The following is a 22,222-nucleotide window of genomic DNA, read 5'->3' as shown; positions in this document are numbered from 1 at the left end:
TTGTGGCTCAGAAGCCCAAGGATTCCAGCTCCCTGGGGAACCCAGACCCCCTCCTCCATGCTAGAGTCCCCGGTGTGATGCAGACCCCCTTCATCAGGAATCAGGGCTTCCACCTCCTCTCCCCGTGGAGGACTAGACACCTAATAGATCCAGTTTCTACTCTTTGGAGACCAAGATATATCCCCTTAGAGGAGTCCCAAACCCTCAACTCCCTTCAGGAGTTCAGGAGTCTAGGAGTCTGAGGGTCACACCCTCTGGTCCCCCAGAGAAATCAGGAGTCATGTCCCCCGAACTCTATTCCCCTTCAGGACCCAGGAATCCTGGTGACGAGAAGTCACACATTCCAATCGGTGGTCAGACCCTCATCGCCTTCAAGCATCCACGATTCTGAGTGGCGGCCCCCGCGCCCCACCCCCCCCCCGCCCCCCGCCCCCCGCTCTGTGACCTCACAAACCCAGACATCCCATACTAGCATGCCAGAGTCTGGATCACCACGCCCTCTCCCTCTTACGGCAACTTGCAGTCCTCAACCCCTGACCAAGCCGAGCAGCCGGGACACGGGGCACCCCGGAAGCCCCGGCCCTCAACCCATCCCCTCACTGCGTGGGCACCTGCGGTGCCAGCACTGCTTCAGCGTCGGCCCGCATCTCATCGAGCGCCTGCAGCAGGACGCCGTGCGCCGCGCGGTAGCCCAGGCCCCCGGTGGCCGCCGCGCCGCCCGCCGGCCACAGGAAGGAGAGCGCGCCCAGCGCCGCGCCCCCGGCGGTGCCCTCGCCCGCCCACGAGCCCAGCCTCGCCTCCACTTCGGCGCGCGTCACCGGACCCGGGAAGCGTGTCCGCTCGGCCAGCTCCCCCGGCGTCAGGCCCAGCGCGCGCTCGCGTCGTGCCAGCGCCGCGGGTTCGAGCCCCAGCGCCCGCCGCCACTCGGCCAGCTGACCTCGCAGGAGCGCCACGTCGCAGGCCCAGCCCAACCCCGGTACTGGGGCCGCCGCCGCCGCCAGGCTAGCCAACAGGGCCGGCCGCCACGCCCCGGCCCGCAGCGCCGCAGCCTTGGTCCGGGCCGCGCGGGGAGACGCGGGTGGCAGAGCCAGAAGCAGCGCCCCGGCCTGGGCCGGGGGTAGCGCACGCCGCAGCCACTCGCACAGCCCCGGGAGGCCGCCCGGCCGCAGCGGGAACACCGGCGGCGGCGCCTCCTCCAGCACCTCCCACGTCTCATCTTCTGGGCTCAGTGCTGCCGCGCGCTCTGAGTCCCCGCTGCCCGGTTTCTTCACGCCGACGCCAACCGGCTGCAAACTCTCGCTGCCTGCATCCTCTGAACCTTCCCCACTGCCTGCTTTCTGCGATCCAGGGCCACGTTTCTCCCTCCCCTCACTGCGTGCATTCTCAAACCCCCCTCCGCCTGCGTTCTCTAAGCTCTCGCCGCTCTTTTCCTCTTCGTCCAGGGACTCCGGATCCTCGCCCTCGCCGTCTGTTCGCACGCAGACCAGCGGCGTATCTGGTAGCACCAAGGGCCGGACTTGGGCCCAGTCCTTCTCAGTGGGGGCCCCAGGGGTGACGAGGATGAGAGCGTCGTAGTGGGTTGGGTGGGGGGCGGCAGCAGTGCCCGCGGAGCCCAGAGGCACGGTCCAGAGCACCACATTGGGGCGCTCTGGGGCCGGGTAGGGCATGGGCTCCGCGGGCGCCGAAGCAGGCACCGCACCTGGGTCGTCAGGATCTAACCCGAGTAGCATGTTCAGCACAAGGCTCACGTCAGCCCTACCGGCCACGGCCAGGTCCAGGCGCGCGCTGCCCAGTCGCTCCAGGCCGGCCCGAACCCATGACAGCGCCGCCTCCAGGCCACCCGTCTCGAAGGCCTCGCGCACAGCCTCCAACTCTGCAGCGCCCAGCACCTCGAAGCCATCCTGAGCCGGTGGCAGGAGCCTGCGGGGAAAGGGAGGGATGGGGTCAAGGGCAGAAGAGGGGCTAAATGCTGGCGAGCTGGGCTACGGGGACAGGACTGGGCTATGATGACAAGGCGGAGCTTTCTGAATAATCAGGAAAGGGAGGGGCCAGACTAATGGCACATAAACAGAATCTGAGGCTATGAAGAAAAGGGAGGGGCTTAAAGAAGGGGTGGGACGGCTGGATTGAAATCAGAAATCAGGTTGCCAACAGAGTCGAAAATGGGGACCCGGCTAAGCCTTCCCCGGGGTTACACTCTGCGGGAGCGGGTCTTTCGGAGGGACCTGCAGGATTAAGAAAAAGCCCTGCTGGGCGGGGCAAAACTCATAGAGAGTGGAGTTTAGAGCAAAGAAAGAATGGCGACTGTATTGAGGACTAAACGAAAATCGAGCCCTATTCGACAAGGGCAAGGTCACCAAGGGCGCTCTTTCCTGAGACTAGGAGTTAGGAGGGCTGTAAAGACAGGTGAGGGGAGAACCCTCATCTACTAGTTCTTACCAAGGGTGTGTGGCTAAGGAAGAAAGACGAGTGGTGGGCCTGGGGAAGAGGCTGCCCCTCCCTGAGCCTCGTTTTGACGTCTATAAAAGGAGGCCGCTTGGGGTTGGGGGAGAAAATTCACGAGGTAGCCAGCAAGTGGACACAGAAGCGAAAGGGGATTAGAAAAAGGAAGTGGGGGAGGGCCCCCGAAACGACAAAGCTCGCTTAGGGTGTGGCTCTCCGGAGACTGGGGTCGCTTGAGAACCAAGCAGATGGTGAGCAAGAGGGTTAAGACTGGAGAGTGGAGTCTTCGGGTAAAAGCTTCGCGGGGACCACCAGCTTGCCTGGAGAGAGTGAGCCCTCGTTCACACGTTGGCCTGGGGGCAGTGTTTGGGCGCTAGGTCCCGGTCCCTCCTAGAATTCTCGCGAGGGAGCGGGGGCTCAGGACCTCAGAGCGCTCGCAGGAGGCGGAACCTGGAATGACAGGTCCAGACTTCTAGCTGACCCTTGGCCTAGATGATAGAAAAGGGTCAAGCACAGAGCGCTAGTTTGAGGTGGAACCTCGTGGACCTCAAAACCTGCGCTGAGGGTCGGGATTTGGACGAGGGAGCAGGGCTTTCAGCAGATATCCCGTTAAGGTTGGCCCCAAACTCGCTGAGGGCGGGGTCTCGCAGACCTCAAAGAGCACCTTAGGGGTGGGAGGTACAGACTAAATAAAGCACCAGTCCTCTTCAACCCACCCTGAAACGCCGCGCTCACCTCTGCAGCGCCTCCGCCTGACTCCGCAGCGTCGCCCGCAGGCGCTCCAGCTCCTCGCAGCCGTCGCTGCTGCGGCAGTCGGTCTGTAGCACAAAGAGAGTCGCGGCGCCCAACCCGGCGCTGTCCAGCCGGGCTGCGGTCTGATCCCGAGCCTGGGCTACATTCTGTGACTCCTCGGGACGAAGGTTCCGCACAGCCAGCAGGGGTGTTCCTCGGGCCAGGGCGGCCCGCGCTGCCTCCCCCAGCGCTGGGGCCAGGGGTTCCTCATTCCCCTCAGGGCCGGGCAGCACCAATACCAGCACGTTGGCTTCCGCCGCCCAGGGCCCCGGCGCTGCGGGTGGGCAGCTCAGCTCGCCCAGGAAGAGGCCTGGGCCTGCAGCTCTCAGGCTGGGGAGCCCGGAATCCGTCCGTCCGTCGGGGATCTCTACCGTCTCCACATCCTTGTCGCACAGCGCTGCGATCACAGCAGACTTTCCCGAGCCCGGAGGCCCCAGGAATAAGACGGTCACGTCACCCCGCGGCGGAGGCATGGCTGGAAAGTGGGGAGAGAGGAAGACCCGGGTCACGGAGCACCCAACCTTTTTCTTTCGTAGCTTCCCCACTCTGGTCTCAGACTTCAGCCTTTTACCCTGACCACTTCTTTCCTTCTCGGGTATCACTGACAGGCACCTAGAAATCTGGCGCCCAGGCCCTATTCCCCAGGGACCTGGGAGTCCTGTCCGCCCTCTTTCTGGATGCCTTTCCCTTTACGCTTCAGAAACTCAGAAATCGCCCTCTAGCCCCCTCCTCCCTCAGGGACACAGATGTTTTTACCCCTCACTCCTCCCTTCCAAATCACCGACCGAGCAAACAGCCGGCACACGGGACTGCGCAGTCGGTAGCAGTCGGTCAGCCGCTGAGAAGCTCTGCCTCTGGGGTCCGAGGACAGAGGCCCATGAGGCTAAAGCGCCGGGATTTGGGGATGTCCAGACCCTTTCCGGGGGCTCTAACCTGACGTCATTCCTTTTAGGAGGGGGTGTGTCTCGAAAGCTTAACCTCGGGGACAGGGCCCTTTGCAGCGCCTGCGCAGAACGGCCGAAGGGCACTCTCTCCTCGGCGGTCGCCGAACCTTGAACAATGAGGGAGCCAAAGCGCGTGCGCGTCAGGAGCGCCTAACACACTTGCGCAATAAGCTTAGGTCTGCACTGCAAAGGAGGCTTGCAACGTCATCATTACGCACCCCAGTGCAGAGAAGGACCCCTCCCCTTATTTTGAGGACCGGGTTGGCGCGACTGAATCACTGCAGTCGGATGGCAACCCGAGATCTGGGCTTCGAAAGGCTCATCAGGCGAAAGGCCGTGGAAACCACCGGGACTTTGAGACTCGGTGGGCCCTACCCCGCTTCACTTCGGGTGACGGCGCTGTGACGAGCAACTGACAGGCGCAACGAAAGGCAGCCCTCTGCTGTCTGGAGAAAAGCAGAGGCCTGGGCTACCAGCCTCGGGAGGGAGCTGAGGGCAGTGTTTGGGGCAGCGGGTCACAGCGGCTGAAAGCGCGCGTGGGAAGCGGGGGTTCTAGGTGCAATAAGAGTTTCGGGATGTCAGAGAAAGATGTCTCCCGGAAGGAGGCAGGCTAAAGCGTGGGTACCACTACCTGCCTCAAGACAGGTGGGAGAGAAGGGGATGAGGCTGGTGTCAAAGATCAAGGGTCCCGCGCTCTGAGTTCAGGGAGTTAGTTTGATGTAGGAGGCATAGGTCAGAGGTCTCACGCAAGTGAGAAGGCTCTAAGGGGAGTCACAAACCGGGGTAGTTGAATCTTCTGGGAGGACTGAACCTTCTCTAGCGAGCTGCTCTATCAGGTTAGAATTCAAGGAGATGTTATCTCGTGGGGGGTCGGCCAAAGGCTGGCAAAGCCAAGCCTGTCAAAGGTCATAGGATTGGCGGGCCCTCTAAGACTCGCTGTAGATAAGCGACTTCACTTGATTTACTGTTCTGTCATGCGTGCTCCTCTCTTGACCAGAGGGGTCTCAGTCACCATGGAGGACCGGCACCCCAAAGAGACCATGGAGCAGGAGGATTCGTCCAAGGAGAGAAGTCCCCAAAGTCCGGGAGGTGACATCTGTGAGTACTGCTGACCAGAGATGGGTGGGGTGCAGGAGCTGTGATGCTAAAAGGATTTCTATAGCATTTCAGTGTCCAGGGCGTTGCGGGGATTTGCCTGTTGGGAAGGAGCTGTTAATGGTCCCTGAGCTGCTCTCCCAGGACCTGCTACTCCCTACCCCTACCCTTATTACCCTCTGACGTACCCATCCTGCTCTATCCACATAAGCATGAATGGGATGCAGTTCAGAGGCACAGAGTGGCATCCAGAGAGGCTTGGGGTGGGAGAGCTGGCTGGGAAAGGGCAGAGAGCCCCAGTCCCAACTCTGCCCCAGACTTTCAGTGTGACTTGGGCCTCCGTTTCCCTATCCGTCAAAAGGGCTTGCCACTACTCACCTCATGGGGCTGGCTGGTATGGGGTTTAGCGGCAGAAAAGGGGAAAGCTTAATGTTAATGAAGGCAGCCAACTTGACCTAGGATAATAGCAACAGCTTCTACTGAATGCTTATTATGTGCTAGGTGCATTCTAAGAGTTTAACGTTTGTTATCTCATTCCGTCCTCCTAACAGACTCTGTGAAATTGGTAATTATCACTTTCACATGAGGGAACCGAGGCAAAGAGAGGTTAAGTATTTATAACGATGAAAGCCACAGTGTCAATGCTCTCCAGCCAGAGACCACCAGGAACACACCTGGAGTTGACCAAGTTGGGCTTATTGCTCACTGCGCTGAGGAAGCACACATACCGTGGGGCATCTCAGTAATAAGAAAGGACTTATTACAGGATTTAGGCTGTGGTAGGTGATTTGGGGAAGGGTTCAAGAAAGGGGTTTTGCTGTGGATGGATGGTGCCAGGAAGCAGGGGCAGTTACATGGCTGGCTATCTCAATACCTAGAAGGAGGGAGGAACAAAGCAAGGCTCCAGGTGTAATTGGCAAAGCAGCAGCAGGCACTCATATTAGCCATGACGGGCCGGGGGAGGGTGTCTGGCCATCTTCGTGGCTTGGACAGTGTTCACGTTTTGTCTGTGTGTAGAAGGCATCATGGCATGGTCTTGTCTTGATTCGTCTCAGTCACAGCATGGCCTTGTCTGACGATGTTCTGTGAAATTGTTTATGCTGAACAGAACACCGAGGCCTAGCTGTGAGTGCCAGGCCAGCTCCTAGCTGTGGGGCTTCTTTTCTGTCTCAACGATAATTATTGCAAACCATTGTGTAGCACTGTTCTAAGCACTTTTTATACGTTAATTCGTTTATTCCTTACAACAGCCCTGTAAAGTAGATACTGATATGGTCGTTACCCCATTTTCCAGATGAAAACGCCGTTTCTACTTGCCTCGGAAGTGGTAGAACCGGGAGTCAGTTCCAGGCGGTCTGGCTCGAGGCTGTGCTCTAATCACATGGCTCTGTAGGAAGGGCGGACTCCCCGGGTTCCAGTCCCGACTCCGCCATTTCATTTCCTAGCTTCATGACTGTCGGCAAGTTACCTAACCTTTTTGAGCCTCAGTCTGCTCATCCGTAAAACAGGTCCAGTAAGTCTGCTGTCCAGGCCCGGCATAGCACCTGGCACATAGTAAGCCCTGCATGCTCACTGTTGGTGCGATTCTGAGGCTGGGAGAGGCCCTCGAGACTCCTGCTGGCCTCCCCCAACCTCTCCTCATGTCCCTCAGGCCACTTGGGGGCCCTGCAGTGCACCCGCTGCCTCATCACCTTCGCAGACTCCAAGTTCCAGGAGCGTCACATGAAGCGGGAGCACCCAGCGGACTTCGTGGCCCAGAAGCTGCAGGGGGTCCTCTTCATCTGCTTCACGTGCGCCCGCTCCTTCCCCTCCTCCAAGGCCCTGATCACCCACCAGCGCAGCCACGGTCCAGCGGCCAGGCCCTCCCAGCCGGCTGCGCCCACCACCACGCCACCCACCTTCCCCTGTCCCGACTGTGGCAAGACCTTTGGGCAGGCCGCTTCTCTGAGGCGGCATCGCCAGGCGCACGAGGCCCACCCCCTTCCTGGCCCCTTCGCCTGCACTGAGTGCGGGCAGGACTTTGCCCAGGAAGCAGGGCTGCATCAGCACTACATCCGGCATGCCCGGGGGGAGCTCTGAGTGTGGCTCCAGCCCTCCCTAGGGCAATGGAAGCTCTGTGGCTGGTGGGACACCCATCTGATATGGGATGGGAGGGATTTACTTTCCTCCCTGGAAAGGCAAAGGACTCCTGATCAATAGGACCCAGAAGATGCTCATTTAGAGCTTCCGTCTTTGGAGGACACAAAAGCCTTCAGGGAAACAGTAAAATCAAACAATAGTGAGAAAGAAAGAAAGAGGGAAATTTGTTATTTGTATCTTCCTCGTTCCCAATGAAATAGTTTGAAATCATAACTAGCTGCAGATTGTGTTATCACCATTAATTCTTCCCAGATGGAGGCAATGGGGCTGCAAGAGCCAAGTGCCTGGATCTGGGCCTGAATCGGGGAGGGAAAGTGAGGTGTTGCCTGCCTGTAATGCCACCGAATGGGTCCCACACGTGGAGCAACTTGAGCCTTTGGGGATGGGACAGCAAAGTCGGAGGCGGCACTGAGTCACGTGAGGGTTGCAAACTGGGCCCTTGTCTCTTCCCACCCCCTGCCAGCCTTTCCCACTCAAGGTGGGGCCGTGGCATTGGATGGCTCTGCCTTCCTCCCCCCCAGATAATTTATTGTTCATTAAAATAATTTTATGTACCATTCTGGTCACGGAATATTTTTTGTATGTGTAGGTGAGATGGCATGAATAAACTAACAGAAGTAGTATCTGAAAACAAAAGGTCCATAATAAAATGTCTAAACAAGGAACTCTGGCTTTTGAGCAGGAATTCCCAGAGAACATAAGGGCATGGGGAGTGGGGAGCTCAGGGCAGACCTGGCCTGGCCCTATGGTTTGGAGTCAAACAGAGATACCTTCTGTTTCCTGTTGTATTTGGCCAACACAGGGAGATATTCCATTAAGATCCTATTTTCAGCTCTTGAAAGACCCAACCCTGGGCTGAGTTCCACTGGACCAGTTTTACTCCCTTGCATTACCTGCCCTGCCCCTAGAGACGATGGTCAATGCCCTGCATACAATAATCACAGACTCTGCTTGAATTGAGGGATATTTTGAAAGCCCACAGGTGAGATGGATATGGTAGAGAGTGAGCTATCTCCCACTTATTAGCTAGGCACACGGTGGCTACAAAGACAGCCTTTCCCAGATTTCCTTGCAGCTAGATGTGGCCATGTGACTGAGCTCTGACTAAATTCCTGGGTAGAGTCCTCAAGCTTCAGAAAGGAACCTGCCCTTCCTCGACCTTCCCGCCTGGAACGTGGACATGGTATCCAGCCATCTTGGACCATGAGAGCGACAACAGGATGGCAGAGCAAGGAGACAGCAGGGGGCTGGGTCTGCTACCACGACTGCTCCCCCACCCTTCCAGTCTCTCTACGACAGACCACCCCCTGTGTATATGTAAGTCAGCTTACATCACTCCTCATTCAAAACCCTCCAACAGCATCCCATAAGTAACATCCAAAGGCCTTACCCAGGCCCACAAAACCCAACAATGACGAGATCCCAGCCCACTAAGCAATCTCAACTCCCTCCCGGTTCTGTCTTTTTCACTACACTCTAGCCACACGTGCCAGGCTGGCATCTGCCTCAGAGCCTTTGCACTTGCTGTTCCCTCTTACCCAGAACTTTGCAAGTCTTCCTCCTCATTATTCAGGTCTCGATACCTGCCACTTCAGAGGACAGCACCTCCAACCCTTAGCCTGATTTAGTTTATTCCCAGCACTCTTCAACACTTAGAATTATCACACCTGTGTTTCTGTCATCATCTGTGTCCCTCCTCTAGAAGCCAAGCTTCTGAGGGCAAGTGGGTTGTCTCCCTCATTGCTTCATCCCCAGCACCTAGGACAGCGCTTACCGTGGAGGCTCAAGAAAGAACTTGACTGCGCCCAGTCGTTTACCTGTTTCTCAGCCTCAGCCCGCCCTTCCACGCTGCTCCATGAGGCTGGGCTTTCTGCAGCTACGCTTCCCAGACTCCCTGGAAAGCTGGCTTCCTTAAGTTCATCCCACAAGAGGTATGGGAAGAAGGAAGGTCGGAAGAGGGGAGAAGGGACTCACCTTGCCTTAGGCTCCTGCTGGAACCCCTCCAGCAGCAGTTCAGGCTCCAATACCTGTCTACACTCTCAGCACAAGGCACCGTGCCCCTCTTGGGGTTTAAGCAGCAGCCGTGTGGCAGCCAGCCCCTGCACCAGCCATACACGTGGCGTGGCCTGCCCACCAAGCTCCCACTGGGTTCTGGTCATTGCGCTTCTCCTTCTGCATCCCAGTCCTAGAGGTGGGAGCTTCTTGCAGACACTAATTTCTCAGTTACCTCACTTTTCCATGTTTGTGCTCTCAGTGTTTTAGTACCTGTGTAACCAATTCCCGGTACTGAATCCTCTGGAATTCCTAGCTTGGTCTCCATACCCTGCCTGGGCCCTGAAGAACTGAATGACCCCACTGGCAGGAGACTAGGTCTCTTGATTCCCAGTCTCTCGAGATCCTTAGGAACTTCTGATGATGAATGGATAATCTGCTACTTCTGTGCTTAGAAAGCCCCGTCTGAGGGCAGAAGAGGGCTTAGGCATGCTGCTCCAGGAAAAAAGATGCATCCATGTGGTTTTAAGGAGCTGTGGATTTCTGCTGTGATGATTCTGAGATTCAGTGATGCTAAGCTATAGTGGTTATGAAAGTCTCAAAGAGTGCATAAGTATAAGATTCTGAGCTTCTAGGATGAAAAGTATGGGTTTTGAAAGATGCTTTGGTCAAGGTCCTGTAACAGGCGTCAGTGTGAATGCTCTTTGGGGCCAGGCAGGTACCATAAATCAGTGAGGCAAGCAGGGTGTAAGGGGCCCAGATGCCAGGCAGTGGGGACTGGGCATGCGGGAGGGAATGCCCCATTAATAGGAGGTGACCCCTACTCAGCTCCAGCAAACTACTGCCCCATGGGATTGTGGGTTCAGCAATCAATCTCACAAGGAAGCCAGAAACTTCCATTTTTGTGTCAAACCTGCCCATTTTTAAATGTTGGTAACCAACGTGATTAAAAAAACCTCAATAACTCTGGAGACCAAATACACTCCTGCAAGTCAGATGGTGGCTGTGGACAGCCATTTCTGGTGTGTGGCTTAATGGCTAAGAATGGGTGCCTTAGCCCTAGTTGTCTGGATTCAAACCTTGCCTCTGCTTCTTCCCAGCTGTGTGACCTCTAGAAGATTACTCAACCTCTCTGTGCCCTGGCTGTAGCAGTTGTAAAATGGTCGTGATAGCAGCCCCTACGCCTCTAAGAATTATGATGATGACGACACACTCGGAGAGAAAGTCAGAGTCGGTATTAATGGCCTGTGTGACCCGGTCCTCTTCCCCTCTGCTTTTCTCTGCCCGTCTCTGCTCTTGTGTTCCCACCAGTCTTCCCCCTGCCTTCCTCAGCAACAGCCTTGTGGCCCCAAGTGCTCTTCAACAAACATCCCAAGCAGGTTCCACCTCAGGGCCTTTGCACTTGCTGTTCCCACAGCCACATGGCCCGTTCCTCCTCCTCTAGATCTCTGCTTTGATGTCACCTTTTTAGTGAAGCCTTTCCTGGCTACCCCATTTGAAACTGCTTCACACACACACACACAAGCCTCCCCGTCCCCCTTCTCTTTTCCTCCACAGCACTTATAACCTTCTAACATTCTAAACATTTTACTTAAATATTCAAGTATCTGTTTTCCCCTTTATAATATAACCTCCACAAAGGCAGGGATTTTTGTTCATTGTGTTCACCACTCTACTCCCAGCTCCCCAAATAGTGCCTGCATCTCCTAGGTATTCAATAAATCACTGCTGAATGAATGAGTAATAAGTAACAGTCCCTACCTCATAAGGATCCGATGTGATCGTCCATATAAAGCGCTTAGCCCAGGGCCTGGTCCGCTGTGAGCCATTATGGTAATTCAGGTTCTATTCTTGAAGGTTCTTAGTTGCCAAGCTTCTATGAGTTAACACATGTAAAGCGCCTTAGAACAGAGCTTGGCACACAGTAAATGCTCAGTAAATGGTAGCTATTATTATAATTAGGCTTCTATTTTCAAAGGAGCTTCAGTGCCAAGTTTCTGTGAATTAGTACTTCCCATCTCAGAGCAAGAGCCTGTGTTTCCACAAGGCTGTAATAAGCTGACCCTCTGTTCCCCTCTGACCTCATCCCTCCAGCTCTGCCATCCCTTATCCCCTCCAGCCACTCTTGCCTAATTGACACGTGGGGCAGGCTCCTGCCCCACCCCCCCTCGCCTAGATCGCTCTTCCCACCCGTGTGCCAGGCTCCCTCCCTCCCTTTCTCAGGTCTCTGCTTAGGTCTCTGTCACCTCCTCAGGGAGGACTACACTATTTAAAACTGCACCCTCTTCCAGAACTGGTCCCCCTTCTCTGCTCTATTTTTCTCCACAGCACTTACATCCAGCATATGTCACATCCTTCTTGCTTACTTTTTGTTTACTATCTGTCCCCACCGGTGGCCCCCTCCCACCTCCACGTAAGCTCCACGAGGACAAGGATTTTATTTTATTCACTGGTGTGTTCCCAATGCTTAGCACACAGCAAGTATTCAAAAGATATTTGTGAAGTGAATTAATGGATCACAGTCCCTACCTCGCAGTTATTCTAAGGACCCGATGATCTCATGTAAATAAAATGCAGCACTCTGTAAGTGCTGGGAAAATGGCAGCTGTAATTATAATTAAAGTTCTATTTTGTAAGTTCCTAGATGCACAACTTCTCTAAGTCAATATACATAAAGCTCTTGGACTGGCACTTGGCACCCAGGAAGCACTCAGGAAGCGGAGCTGTGATTATAATTAAAGTCCTCTTTGTGAAGGTTCTTGGATGAAGTGGCAGAGAGCACGGGCTGTCTTCCACAAACCATTTTCTGGGCACTTGGTTAGACCGCCTTTCCCAGACTCCCTTGCAGCAGGCTGTGGCCATGTGACTAATCTCTCAGCAAAGGGACGTAAGTGGAAGCACTATGTGCCCCCTCCAGGCTGGGGCTTCTAAGAGAACATGTGTACCTGTCCAGGCTCTCTTTCCTTGTCCTCTGGCAGAACCCAGGCCATGGACACCCAGCCATGACCATGTGAATGCCAAAAGGCTTACAGGATGGCCTGGGTCTCCAAATCACCATATGGAGGTTACCTGCCAACCTGAAACACCCATCCTGGACTATGACGTGAGCAAAAAATTCTGTTGTGTGTGAGCCTGTGCATCACGGGGTCCATGATGAAATAATGGGAACCACACTGAACATATGCACTTAGTAAACGTTAATTATCTCAGCAACAACGATCCTTAGCTCTCCCCAAGGAGCCCAGGGATGGTGAGGTAAACGCCCAGGCGCATGCCTTATACACTCGAGCTTACACACACACACACAGACCTCAAATGCACACTCGGCCGACACACAGAATTTGGCTTTTATTCTGGCTTTCACACAACTACTGCTAAGACGACACAGATCAGTGGGACCCCATCCCCGTGACCACCGCGACCACCCCGATGTCCTCAGCCCCCTCCTCCCACCCCACCCGCCCCACCCCTCTGCCAAGCTCCCTAGGTCTGGGCGCTCCCTACACCTCACCCCGGGCATGCAGCATGAAGTGCCCGTGCAGCTCCCCGAGGTTGTCAAAGGAATCCTCGCACTCGGTACAGTGGTAGGCGCCGCCCTCCTCCTCCTCCTCCTCCTCCCCCTCCTCCCCCTCCCCCTCCTCCCCCCTCCCAGCTGGTCGGCCCTCCCCAGCCCGAGGCGGCTCCTCCTCTTCCTCCCCGAGGGCCCTGCTTTCAGGAGCTGGCGCTTCCTGGGGGGCTGTAGCGGGGCAGCAGAGCCGGCAAGGTGGGGTGCCCGGTGGGGCCTCCCCAAGGGCGGAGCGGCCACAGAGCTGGCAGGGCTGGGCTGGGGGGCCCGGGAGCTGGGCTGCACGGGGGGCCCGACGGGATGGGCCCCCCCGGCCCCCCCCCAGGCGCTGCTTCACCTTGTAGCCAGGGTCATATTCGGGGTCATCAGTGGTCTCCTCTTCCTCCTCCTCCTCATCTTCTTCCTCTTCGGAGTCCGGCTCTGAGAGAGTATATTCGGAGTCAGAGGAATGCTCCGGGCCTAAAGGGGGCGGAAGAGGAAAGACGGCGGCATCAGGGGACAGAGCGCTGTGCCCGGCTGTCCCCTCCCTGAGCCCCGTTCAGACTCGCCACAGTATGGAGAGGGCAGCCCGGGCCCGACCCTGCGCTCCCCACAGATGGATCCCCATCGTGCAGAACAGGCAGCATCTGTGTGTCAAGCAAATGAACGTCTTGCAAGAACTGCATCTTAGGGGTTTAAAGAGAACAAAGGAGGAGATGTAGGAGTAATAAAAACAACAATGACAGTGTCCACTACTGTTTTAAGAACCTTGTTTTTTATATATTAACTCAACTAATCCTTACAACAACCCTGAGGGAGGTACTATTATCCCTAAGTGACAACTGGGGAAACTGAGGCACAGAGAGGTTAGGTGACTCACTGGCCTCCAGTCACACAGTTAAACGGGGAAAAAGCTAAATGTGGGTGATGGCCTACACTGGATCATTTTAGGGAGACAAACACGTGAACAGGTACTTCAGCAAATTAAAACACATACACATACCCATACTCTGATATATGTGGTTTTTTATATATATATAAATATATATATATATATAAAAATATCTAGTTAAGTGAGTTAAAATATTTATTTGTAAATATAGATATATTACTGTGATTTCATGGGTATGAAGGACATGCCTAGGACAAGTTTAGGTTTAAAAAAAAATGGAAAGTCACTGTACAGGAAGGGTGACACCAACAACTGTTATGGGGGGTGTGGAGAGGGGAGCCCCCACTACGGCGGCAGCAAAATACCGGCTTCTACAGACGTGGTGGCAGAAGCCTGCCCAAAGCATCTCCTAGGACTGTGACAGCCTAGCCCTGTACCCACTGGCCCCCCTTCCTCAGTTTCCCCCGGCAGCGTACAGGGACCCCGTTACCACTGAGCCAGCCCCACTGCCTCCTCACGTCCCTCAACTCCCCGGGCCAGCACCCAACTCAGGGCCTTTGCCACCCTTTCTGCAGAGGGACTAAGGCTTGATCCCTCCCCTCTGTCACATCTCTGCTCAAGTGTCACTTCGGTGAAACCCTGGTCAGTCCGTCTAGCCAGCAGTCCCTCCCTAGCACTCTCTACGCCCCTAACTCTGCTTTATTTTTCTCCTCAAGGTATTGTATGTAACACCTGCTTATACGTTTACTGCCTGTCCCTGAAAGCAGGGACTTCGTCTGGCTCATGACTGCGTCCCTAGCATCTAGAACACTTTCTTTGTGCCTGGCATTCAATTTGACAGGCTTTTCTGCGGCTTTCACACATGCCATTCCCTCTGCTGGGAATGTCTCCCGTTATCCTTTAAGGACCCAGAAGGAGGCTTTCCTCCCTGGTGAGAGCATCCCAGATCTCCTAATCCCAGGCAGCCGGTCACTTGCTCTTGCCCCCTGGCTGTCCTAGCCCCGAGCCTGCAAGGCTGTGGTCACCTGTGTTCCAGTCCTTTCCCCACCAGCCCAGCAGGCAGGCCTGGTCTGACTCAGCGCTGGGTCCCCGGCATCACCCAGCTCAGAGAACAGGTTATGTTTGCTGAGGGTCCGTCCTTCCCTGCAGCTCTCTCTGTCTCTTACGTGTTCCTGCCTCTGTCCTGCTGTCTGTCTGCCATTTAACAAATGTTTCCCGAGGCCTTGGCGTGGGCTGGTCCCTCTGCCTGGAACGCTGTTCCCCACTCTATCTGCCTGGCGATCTCCTACTCATCCTTCAAGGGCCCGGCACAGGCTCTGTCCTCCATGAAGTCACCACCCCCGATGACTTCAGGCAGAAGGTCTCTCCCCTGTTCCCTCCACCCTGGCTCCATCTCCCCTGTCACTGTTCTAAAGGCTGTAGCCATCTGGGCCCCAGAATGTCTCCTCCTTCAGGCTAGAAACCCCTCAGGGGCAGCTCTGACTCATCTGGGGTCTCCAACGGGATGTGTGGATTGAATGAACAAGGGTGGCCCTGCTCTCCCTCCTCCAGGCCTTCGCGTCTGCTCTTCTCCCACCTGGGGCGACCCTCTCCTTCTCGACTAGCAAACTCCTGCTCCTCTTTAAGGTGCCAGCTCCACGTCACCTCCTCTGTGAGGTCCTCCCTGACTGCCCAGGCGGTCAGTGCCTCTCTCGTCTGGGGTCGCCCTGCCCCCTAACACACCCTGACAGCCTGGACGGTGACGGTCTGGGTCTGGGTCTGGAGACTCCTGGAAGGCAGGACCTGGGTCTGACCCATCTCTGTGTCCCTAGCAATGCTGAGCATAAGGCAGCCTGGGGAGGCATTTGCTGAATGGCTGCAAACCACAGACGAAGCACCCCCAGCTTTGAGCTGGGGCCCCACCCCTCTTTCTCCCCCCATCTCTGACTTCACGCCACCTCCCCTCCGGAGTCTTCACTGCCCACTGCGACCTCATGCGGTTGGCCTGGGAAAGGCAGTCAGGTGGCCGCCCACGGCTGCCAGGCCTTTTGTGTCCACCGCGACTTCCTGGGCCATAGGCCATTTTGCAGCCACCCTGCCTTCTCCACCTGCGAGAGCCCGGAAGCCCAGCATGTCTCCGGCGCCCGCGGGACCCTTGATGCCCGCAGCATCTCCCGATCCTCCTGCCTCCTTGAAGAGCACCAAATCGGCCATGCCCAACAGCCCCTCTGTGTCCACCAAACCTGTGACCGCCCCTAACTCGGTCACGAGCCCAAGCATGTCCGAATCTCCCAAATGGGCAAGTACAAAGGCAGCCCCTTCTAACCAGCCAGCAACAAGTCCCGAGCCCACGGCACGGCCCGAACGCCTAGCAAAGCCAGCACTGACGCCAGGACCAGCAAAGCCAGCAAGGCCAGCAGGGTAAGACGCCCCCGGCGCAGAGGCACCCACGGCCGAGGCAGAACTCCCGGCAGAAGCGGAAGCCGCAGCTCCAAGAGGTCAGCCAACAGGGCCAGCACTCCCAGCAGGAGAAGAACTAATGGTGCCAGACCAGGTGTGCCCAGCAGGGTGAGAACTCCTACTTCCCAGCGAAAACAGAGTTGGGGGAAGAGTTACAGCCAGCTGAGAACCGACAACCGGGAAAGGAGTGACAGCCAGCCTAGAAATGTGAGCAGAAAGAGGAGCTGCAGCCCCCCAGGAGCCTTGGATGTGGGGAAGAGCTCCAGCCTGGCTGGAACCCCCAGTAGGGCAAAGAGTTATCGCCCCGCTAGAACTCCCTTCGAGGAGAAAGGTCACTGCCCGTCTCCAGCATCATCGAGGAGGGTGAAGGGTTATAGTCAGAAGATCACCCCCAGCAGGGGATGGAGTTACAGCCCTACTGAAGTGTTCAGCAGGGTCGAGAGTTACAACCAAGGTAGTGCACCCAGCAGGCCCCAAAGTCACAGCCAGTCTAGCACCCCAGCCAGCCCCGAAGTCGCAGCTGGTCTAGAATGCCTAGAAGGGCAAGAAGTCGCGGTAGGGAGAGGGCCCACGGCAGGGTGAGAGGTCACAGCTGGAAGAGAAATCATAGCAGGGCAAGAAGTCGTACCCGGAAGGGAACTCCCAGTCAGATGGGAAGACACAGCCACTCTAGAATCTGCAGCAAGGGGAAAACTTATAACCAATTTAGAACCCCCAAAAGGGAAAGACGTTACAGCCAGTCTAGAAGCCCCAGCAGGGAGAGAAGTCACAGACGATCTAGAACCCACAGCAAGGAGAGAGGTTGCAGATGGTCTAGAAGCCCCAGCAAGGAGAGAGTCCACAGCCGATCTAGAACCCCCAGTAAGGAGAGCGGTCGCAGCCACTCCAGAACCCCCAGCACGGAGAGAGATTACAGCCGAACTAGAATCTCCAGCAAGGAAAGAGATCACAGCCGATTCAGAACCTCCAGCAAGGAAAGAGATCACAGCCAATCTAGAACCCTCAGAAAAGAGAAAGATCCCAGCCAATCTAGAACCCCCAGAAGTCTCAGCAGGAAGGGATCCCCTAGCAGGGCACAGAGTCCTAATCAGAACAGAAAACCTAGCGAGATAAGGAGCCACTCCCCATCAAGATTTCTCAGCGGAGCCCCAATCCCAAACCAGGAAGATCGTCAAGCCAACACCACCACCTCGAAGGCCATCTCACCTGGAGAGAGGTCCTCATCGTCTTCCTCCAGGCTGGCGTAGCCCCCAGTCTCAGCTGGCTCACGGGTTTCTGTCATGGCCAGGGGAGGGGACAGGAGACAGGAGCAGAGCAGCAGCTGGGCAGTGTCCCTCCCTGGCCAGCTTTCCACAGCCACACGTCGGCCACGAGTCCTCTGATGCAGGATGTCAGCAGGTAGAGAGGGATGCTGGACAGGGGAAGGAAAGGCCTGTGATGACTCAATAAACTTTTACATAGCATCTGCCTCCCCGGGACTCAGTGTGCTCAGACCCCAACCCTGTCCTTGACTGCCTGAAGGGCCTTGACTGCCTACAGAGCCTTCACTGCAGGCTCTGCCCCGCCGCAGGCCTTAATTTCCCCATCTGGTTCTCATTCAATGGGGTGGGGAAGGGTGATATTCCAAATATTTGACAGCGAGCACCAACATGGGCACCAGTCAGAACTGAGAGGGGAATGTGGGCCTATGCCAGGCATGAACCCTTTGCTTGCTAGGCTGTGGGAAAGCCTGGGGCGGGGGGAAGAGTCCAAAATGGCAGCTGGGGGTGGGGATTACTTGGAAGAGTGGTGATATACCAACCAGTCTAGAAGTAGTTCTATATTTTAAAAACTAGTACGGTTGCACTGATTTGTGAATGTGAGCCCTCTTTTTTTTCTTTTAATTTAGTTTTTATTTATTTTTGGCTGCATTGGGTCTTTGTTGCTGCACACAGGCTTTCTCTAACTGCGGCGAGCGGGGGCTACTCTTCATTGTGGTGCGCGGGCTTCTCATTGTGGTGGCTTCTCCTGTTGCGGAGCACAGGCTCTAGGCGTGCGGGCTCAGTAGTTGTGACTCGCAGGCTCTAGAGCGCAGTAGTTGTGACACATGGGCTTAGTCGCTCCACAGCATGTGGGATCTTCCTGGACCAGGGCTCGAACCCGTGTCCCCTGCGTTGGCAGGCGGATTCTTAACCACTGCGCCACCAGGGAAGCCCCTGCCCTAATTCTTCATCAATTTACACCTTGGCAAGATGATGCCTAGGTTTGAATCCTAAATCTGCCACATTCTAGCTGCGTAGCTTCAAACAAAGGACCTTTCTTCTCTAGCCTGTTTCCTTCTAGGTACAAAAAGGGCTTCTAGGGCTTAACTTACATACTTGTAACCACATTGAGACATTATTATCTCCTTTGCACAGATGAGGAAATTGAGGCACAAAGAGAATTATCATACCAACTGGTAGGTGGGTGAACTAGGATTTGAAGCCATGTCATCCTACCTCTCATAAAATGATCCTTCAGCGGAAAAGATTTTTTGAAGATTCAGTAGGCTCGTTGATATAAATTGGTGGTATGTGGCAGGTACTCCATTAGCAGTGGCTATTACTACCCGCAACCCCAACCCTCTATAAACCCCCACCATTCCAGACTTCTCACCTCTCCCTGTGCACAACAGGACTTTTCACATCTGTGGGTCTTAGTAAATCCTACAACTGCTGTCTAGAATGTGCTCCTTCCCCCATGTCTGCCTGGAGAACTCTTACTCTCTCTCCAAAGCCCACCTCAAACACAAGAACCTCTATACTTCTCCTCAGCCAAACACCACCTCTGCCTCTTCCAAGAAGCCTTCTCTGACTCCTCTCCTTTCTCTCCCTCTTCATCAATACTCCCTACACACACACACAGACACACACACACACACAGCACTTCTTTTTCTCCCACTGTGCTCCCTGAGAGTAGAGAGCCAGGCAGAGCAAGTTATGAAGGGGCTGGCAGCCTCAGCTGCACTTCTTATGCCTGTGCTGGGCACTGGCTAATATGGTGGAAAACGCATGATTCCCTTCAAACTCTAGGTGTCGAGTTTAATGCCGGGGACTAAAGAGAAAAAGATTAGGATTGAAGCCTGAAGGAGGCTGGGGCACGGGAAAGCTGGCATCAATGGCAGGTGAGCTTTCTAAAGACACTTGGATTGGGCTTTAAGGACAGAGAGGATTCATAACTGGCAGAGGAGAGTTCTCATAATACCCTATTGCCTATAGGGCTCCATTTAAGTTGGGAACTCTACTTTATGCCAGGATAGGTTGCCAGATTTAGTAAATAAAAGTATACAATACCCAGTTAAATTTGAATTCCAGATCGAGTCTTTTAGAAATGTACACCTCAAATACTGCATGGAACATGGGTATATTAAATAGTTCTTTGTTGTTAACCTGAAATTCAAATTTAACTGGGCGTTCTATATTGTAACTGGCAACCATACACCAGGGACAATCAGAACTTCCTATGGGATTAGCAGGAGACATTGCTCACCAGTGCAGCCTACCCTTCCCCAAGCCCACATCACACAAAGCCCCTTCCAGAGTATTCCAGATGTCAGGAATGGAGGTAGTCCTTGGTGCCCAAGTCCCATACCTACAGTGAACATGGCGGCCAGACAGGCTTCTACGATCTGAGAGGGGCATAAATGAGGTTCTCTCACTACCATAACGCAAACCGTGCCGGAGACCCCACAGTGTCATGAGCCTACAGCAACCAACTCCCAAGATGCCATGCGCGAACATAATAGGCACCCATTCCCACAACGCTAGGGAGAGGAGGCAAGAACAAAACCTTAGACAGGACCATAAGGCCCAGTCCCCCCTGCTGCTGCAGTTTTCCCCAGGATGCCTCGGGCCTATAATGACCACCTTCCAAGGCGCTCTTCGTCGAAGCACTCCAAGCTTCCAGGATGCTCAGCGGAAGATGTATGACAAAAGGCACGGTTCCCCACAAGAAGCTAGGATAATCCCAGAATTCAGCAGGCTCATAACGACTAGCTGACAGACTCCCACAATGCTTTAGGGCACGGCGTCCCATTTTCCCAGGATGCCCCAGGACGGCACGGAGATGAGTTGGGGGAGAAAAGGGAGCCTGGATTTCGCGCTCAAGCCGTCACGGCCCAAGACTGCTGCCGGCTCCTCCGTGACGGGAGCCGTCACTCCCATCATGCAGCGGTGCCGTAGTGCCCGCTTCCCAGCATGCCCCGCGCACCTCCATCCCGGACACTCACCGGCGCTGGCGGCCCCAGCTGCGGCTCGGCGGCAGCGGCTGCACGCCCCGGCTTTGCGCCTGCGCTGCAAGTGGGGTAGGAGGGAGTGCGAGGGGCGTGAAGAGCCTAGGGCGCTTGCGCGGCGAGATAGACCATTCCTGTAGCATAGTGGGAAGAGGGGCTGAGTCGGGCCATCGACAAGGCTCGCGCAGGGGGTTCCGGGCCTTGCCCCTCGCTGTCCGGATTTACTTGGTACAGTCCGCAGCCGGACTGAACGAGAAACTGCAAGGCTTGCGCGTGCGTGATCGATCGTGAACGCGCCTTACAGAGAATGGGATGCGCTGGGGGTGGGGTGGGGGTACCAGCTCTGCCTGGATCCTGGACCTGAGGCCTGGTCATTTGCATAACCTTAGCGCGGGACAATGGGAGGCCTCGGGCGATGGAAGAGCTGATTTGCATATTCCCCGGAGGGGCCATACTCCGGAGCGCATTGATTAGCATATGAGGGGCTTTGGGGGGGGGGATGGAAAACGCCGGGCAATAGCGCATGCGCACAGGGACTGCGGACTAGCGCGAAGCGGGCATCCTCAGTTCAGTCGGAATCAGTTTGCATCCGGAGAGGGGGCACAACGAACAAGAACCTTACCAACCCTCGCAACCCCCTCCCCATAACCAGGATAAATATTTATTTCTCTCTTGTGTGTCAGGCCCTGTGCTAGAGGGCACTATGGTTTCCGTAGTGAACATACCCGGCCTCTATCCTGCTGGCCCCCCAGTCAAAGGAAGGAGATTCACACATAATCAGAACCACAACCCGGAGTGGTCAGACTTGGGGATGAATAAAGCAGAGGAAGCTGTGGGAGCCACAGGAGGCGCCTGCCCCAGGGAGTCTTTCTGGCAGAGGGAACAGCAAGGGCAAAGGCCTAGGGGCAAAAAAAAATTGCCTGGTTGGAGGAAGTGAAAGCAGTTTAGTGTACCTGGAACAGAGTCAGAGAGGGGAAAGTCTCCTACAAGCGTCGTTAGGAGCTCAGACTTTACGATGAAGGTATAGGAAGCTATTGCAGAATTCCATTCATATGGATTCATTCATATGAATTCCATTCATATCTTGGCACAGATGTCAATGTGACAGGCTTCCTCTGATCTTTTTAAGATAGCACCTCCAGATTGGCTTTAGAGAAGTGAAAGGGTTATGGGATAAAGCAGGATTGGCTATGAGGTGATGGTTGTTGAAGCTGGGGTGACAGAAGCATGGGGCTTCATTGTCCTGTTCTGTCTACTTCTGTATGTTTGATGTTTTCCATAATAACAAGTTAAAAGAAAACAATACCCACATCCCCTTACTCTGTATTTTATATTAATAGTACTTATGGCAATCTGAAGTTAAGTTTTTGTTTTGTTTTGTTTTTTCCGTCCTTGCTGTAGTCTGGTTTCCTCATGAAAGCTTTGTGAAGCTAAGACTGGAGTCAACCTTTTTCACTTTGGGTCCTCAGTGCCTAGAACAGGATCAAGTTTGCGCTTAGTGCTAAGCTGTCTGGAACCCCTAACGTTTGCCTGTTTTATTCACCATGGCATCTCCAGCCCTTTGAGCAGTGACTGGCACTCAAGTAAGGTCAATATATTTTTGACTCAAAAATTAGAATCACTTGTCTAAAATTTAGATGAATGAATGAGGGGCCTGGAATGCCAGGCTAAGGGGCTTTGACTTGATCTAGAGA

At 55.1% G+C, this 22,222-nt stretch overlaps 4 protein-coding genes across 10 annotated transcripts; 2 read left to right on the top strand and 2 right to left on the bottom strand.

Annotated features, from left to right (window-relative positions):
• Positions 1-430: 430 nt before the first annotated feature.
• Positions 431-11,247, bottom strand: IRGQ (immunity related GTPase Q). Of its 2 annotated transcripts, XM_067719429.1 has the most exons (4): positions 11,166-11,247; positions 4,168-4,285; positions 3,178-3,709; positions 431-1,920 (listed from the first exon to the last, which is right to left on the bottom strand). In XM_067719429.1, the coding sequence occupies exons 2-4, from the start codon at positions 4,175-4,177 to the stop codon at positions 597-599; spliced, it is 1,866 nt and encodes a 621-aa protein (XP_067575530.1). In that variant the 5' UTR covers positions 4,178-4,285; positions 11,166-11,247; the 3' UTR covers positions 431-596. The 2 variants fall into 2 exon arrangements, with proteins under 2 accessions (XP_067575530.1, XP_067575531.1); XM_067719430.1 differs by lacking the exon at positions 11,166-11,247 and having other exon boundaries at positions 4,020-4,295.
• ZNF576 (zinc finger protein 576) lies at positions 4,390-8,077 on the top strand. 5 transcript variants are annotated; one of them, XM_067719438.1, is made up of 3 exons: positions 4,390-4,542; positions 5,176-5,276; positions 6,925-8,077. In XM_067719438.1, the coding sequence occupies exons 2-3, from the start codon at positions 5,192-5,194 to the stop codon at positions 7,350-7,352; spliced, it is 513 nt and encodes a 170-aa protein (XP_067575539.1). In that variant the 5' UTR covers positions 4,390-4,542; positions 5,176-5,191; the 3' UTR covers positions 7,353-8,077. The 5 variants fall into 5 exon arrangements, with proteins under 5 accessions (XP_067575539.1, XP_067575538.1, XP_067575536.1 ...); XM_067719437.1 differs by having other exon boundaries at positions 4,393-4,823; XM_067719435.1 differs by having other exon boundaries at positions 4,394-5,014.
• ZNF428 (zinc finger protein 428) lies at positions 4,423-20,766 on the bottom strand. 2 transcript variants are annotated; one of them, XM_067719432.1, is made up of 3 exons: positions 20,526-20,766; positions 17,486-17,690; positions 4,423-13,428 (listed from the first exon to the last, which is right to left on the bottom strand). In XM_067719432.1, the coding sequence occupies exons 2-3, from the start codon at positions 17,559-17,561 to the stop codon at positions 12,905-12,907; spliced, it is 600 nt and encodes a 199-aa protein (XP_067575533.1). In that variant the 5' UTR covers positions 17,562-17,690; positions 20,526-20,766; the 3' UTR covers positions 4,423-12,904. The 2 variants fall into 2 exon arrangements, with proteins under 2 accessions (XP_067575533.1, XP_067575534.1); XM_067719433.1 differs by lacking the exon at positions 20,526-20,766 and adding an exon at positions 20,164-20,462.
• Positions 15,654-16,989, top strand: SRRM5 (serine/arginine repetitive matrix 5). The gene is given in 2 exon segments (XM_067720646.1): positions 15,654-16,149; positions 16,152-16,989. Coding segments are annotated over 2 exon segments (1,206 nt in total). The 3' UTR covers positions 16,862-16,989.
• Positions 20,767-22,222: the final 1,456 nt, after the last annotated feature.

Source organism: Pseudorca crassidens, chromosome 20 (genome assembly GCF_039906515.1).
Source record: "Pseudorca crassidens isolate mPseCra1 chromosome 20, mPseCra1.hap1, whole genome shotgun sequence".
Lineage (NCBI taxonomy): Eukaryota > Metazoa > Chordata > Mammalia > Artiodactyla > Delphinidae > Pseudorca > Pseudorca crassidens.
This window is presented reverse-complemented; position numbering and strand designations above follow the sequence as displayed.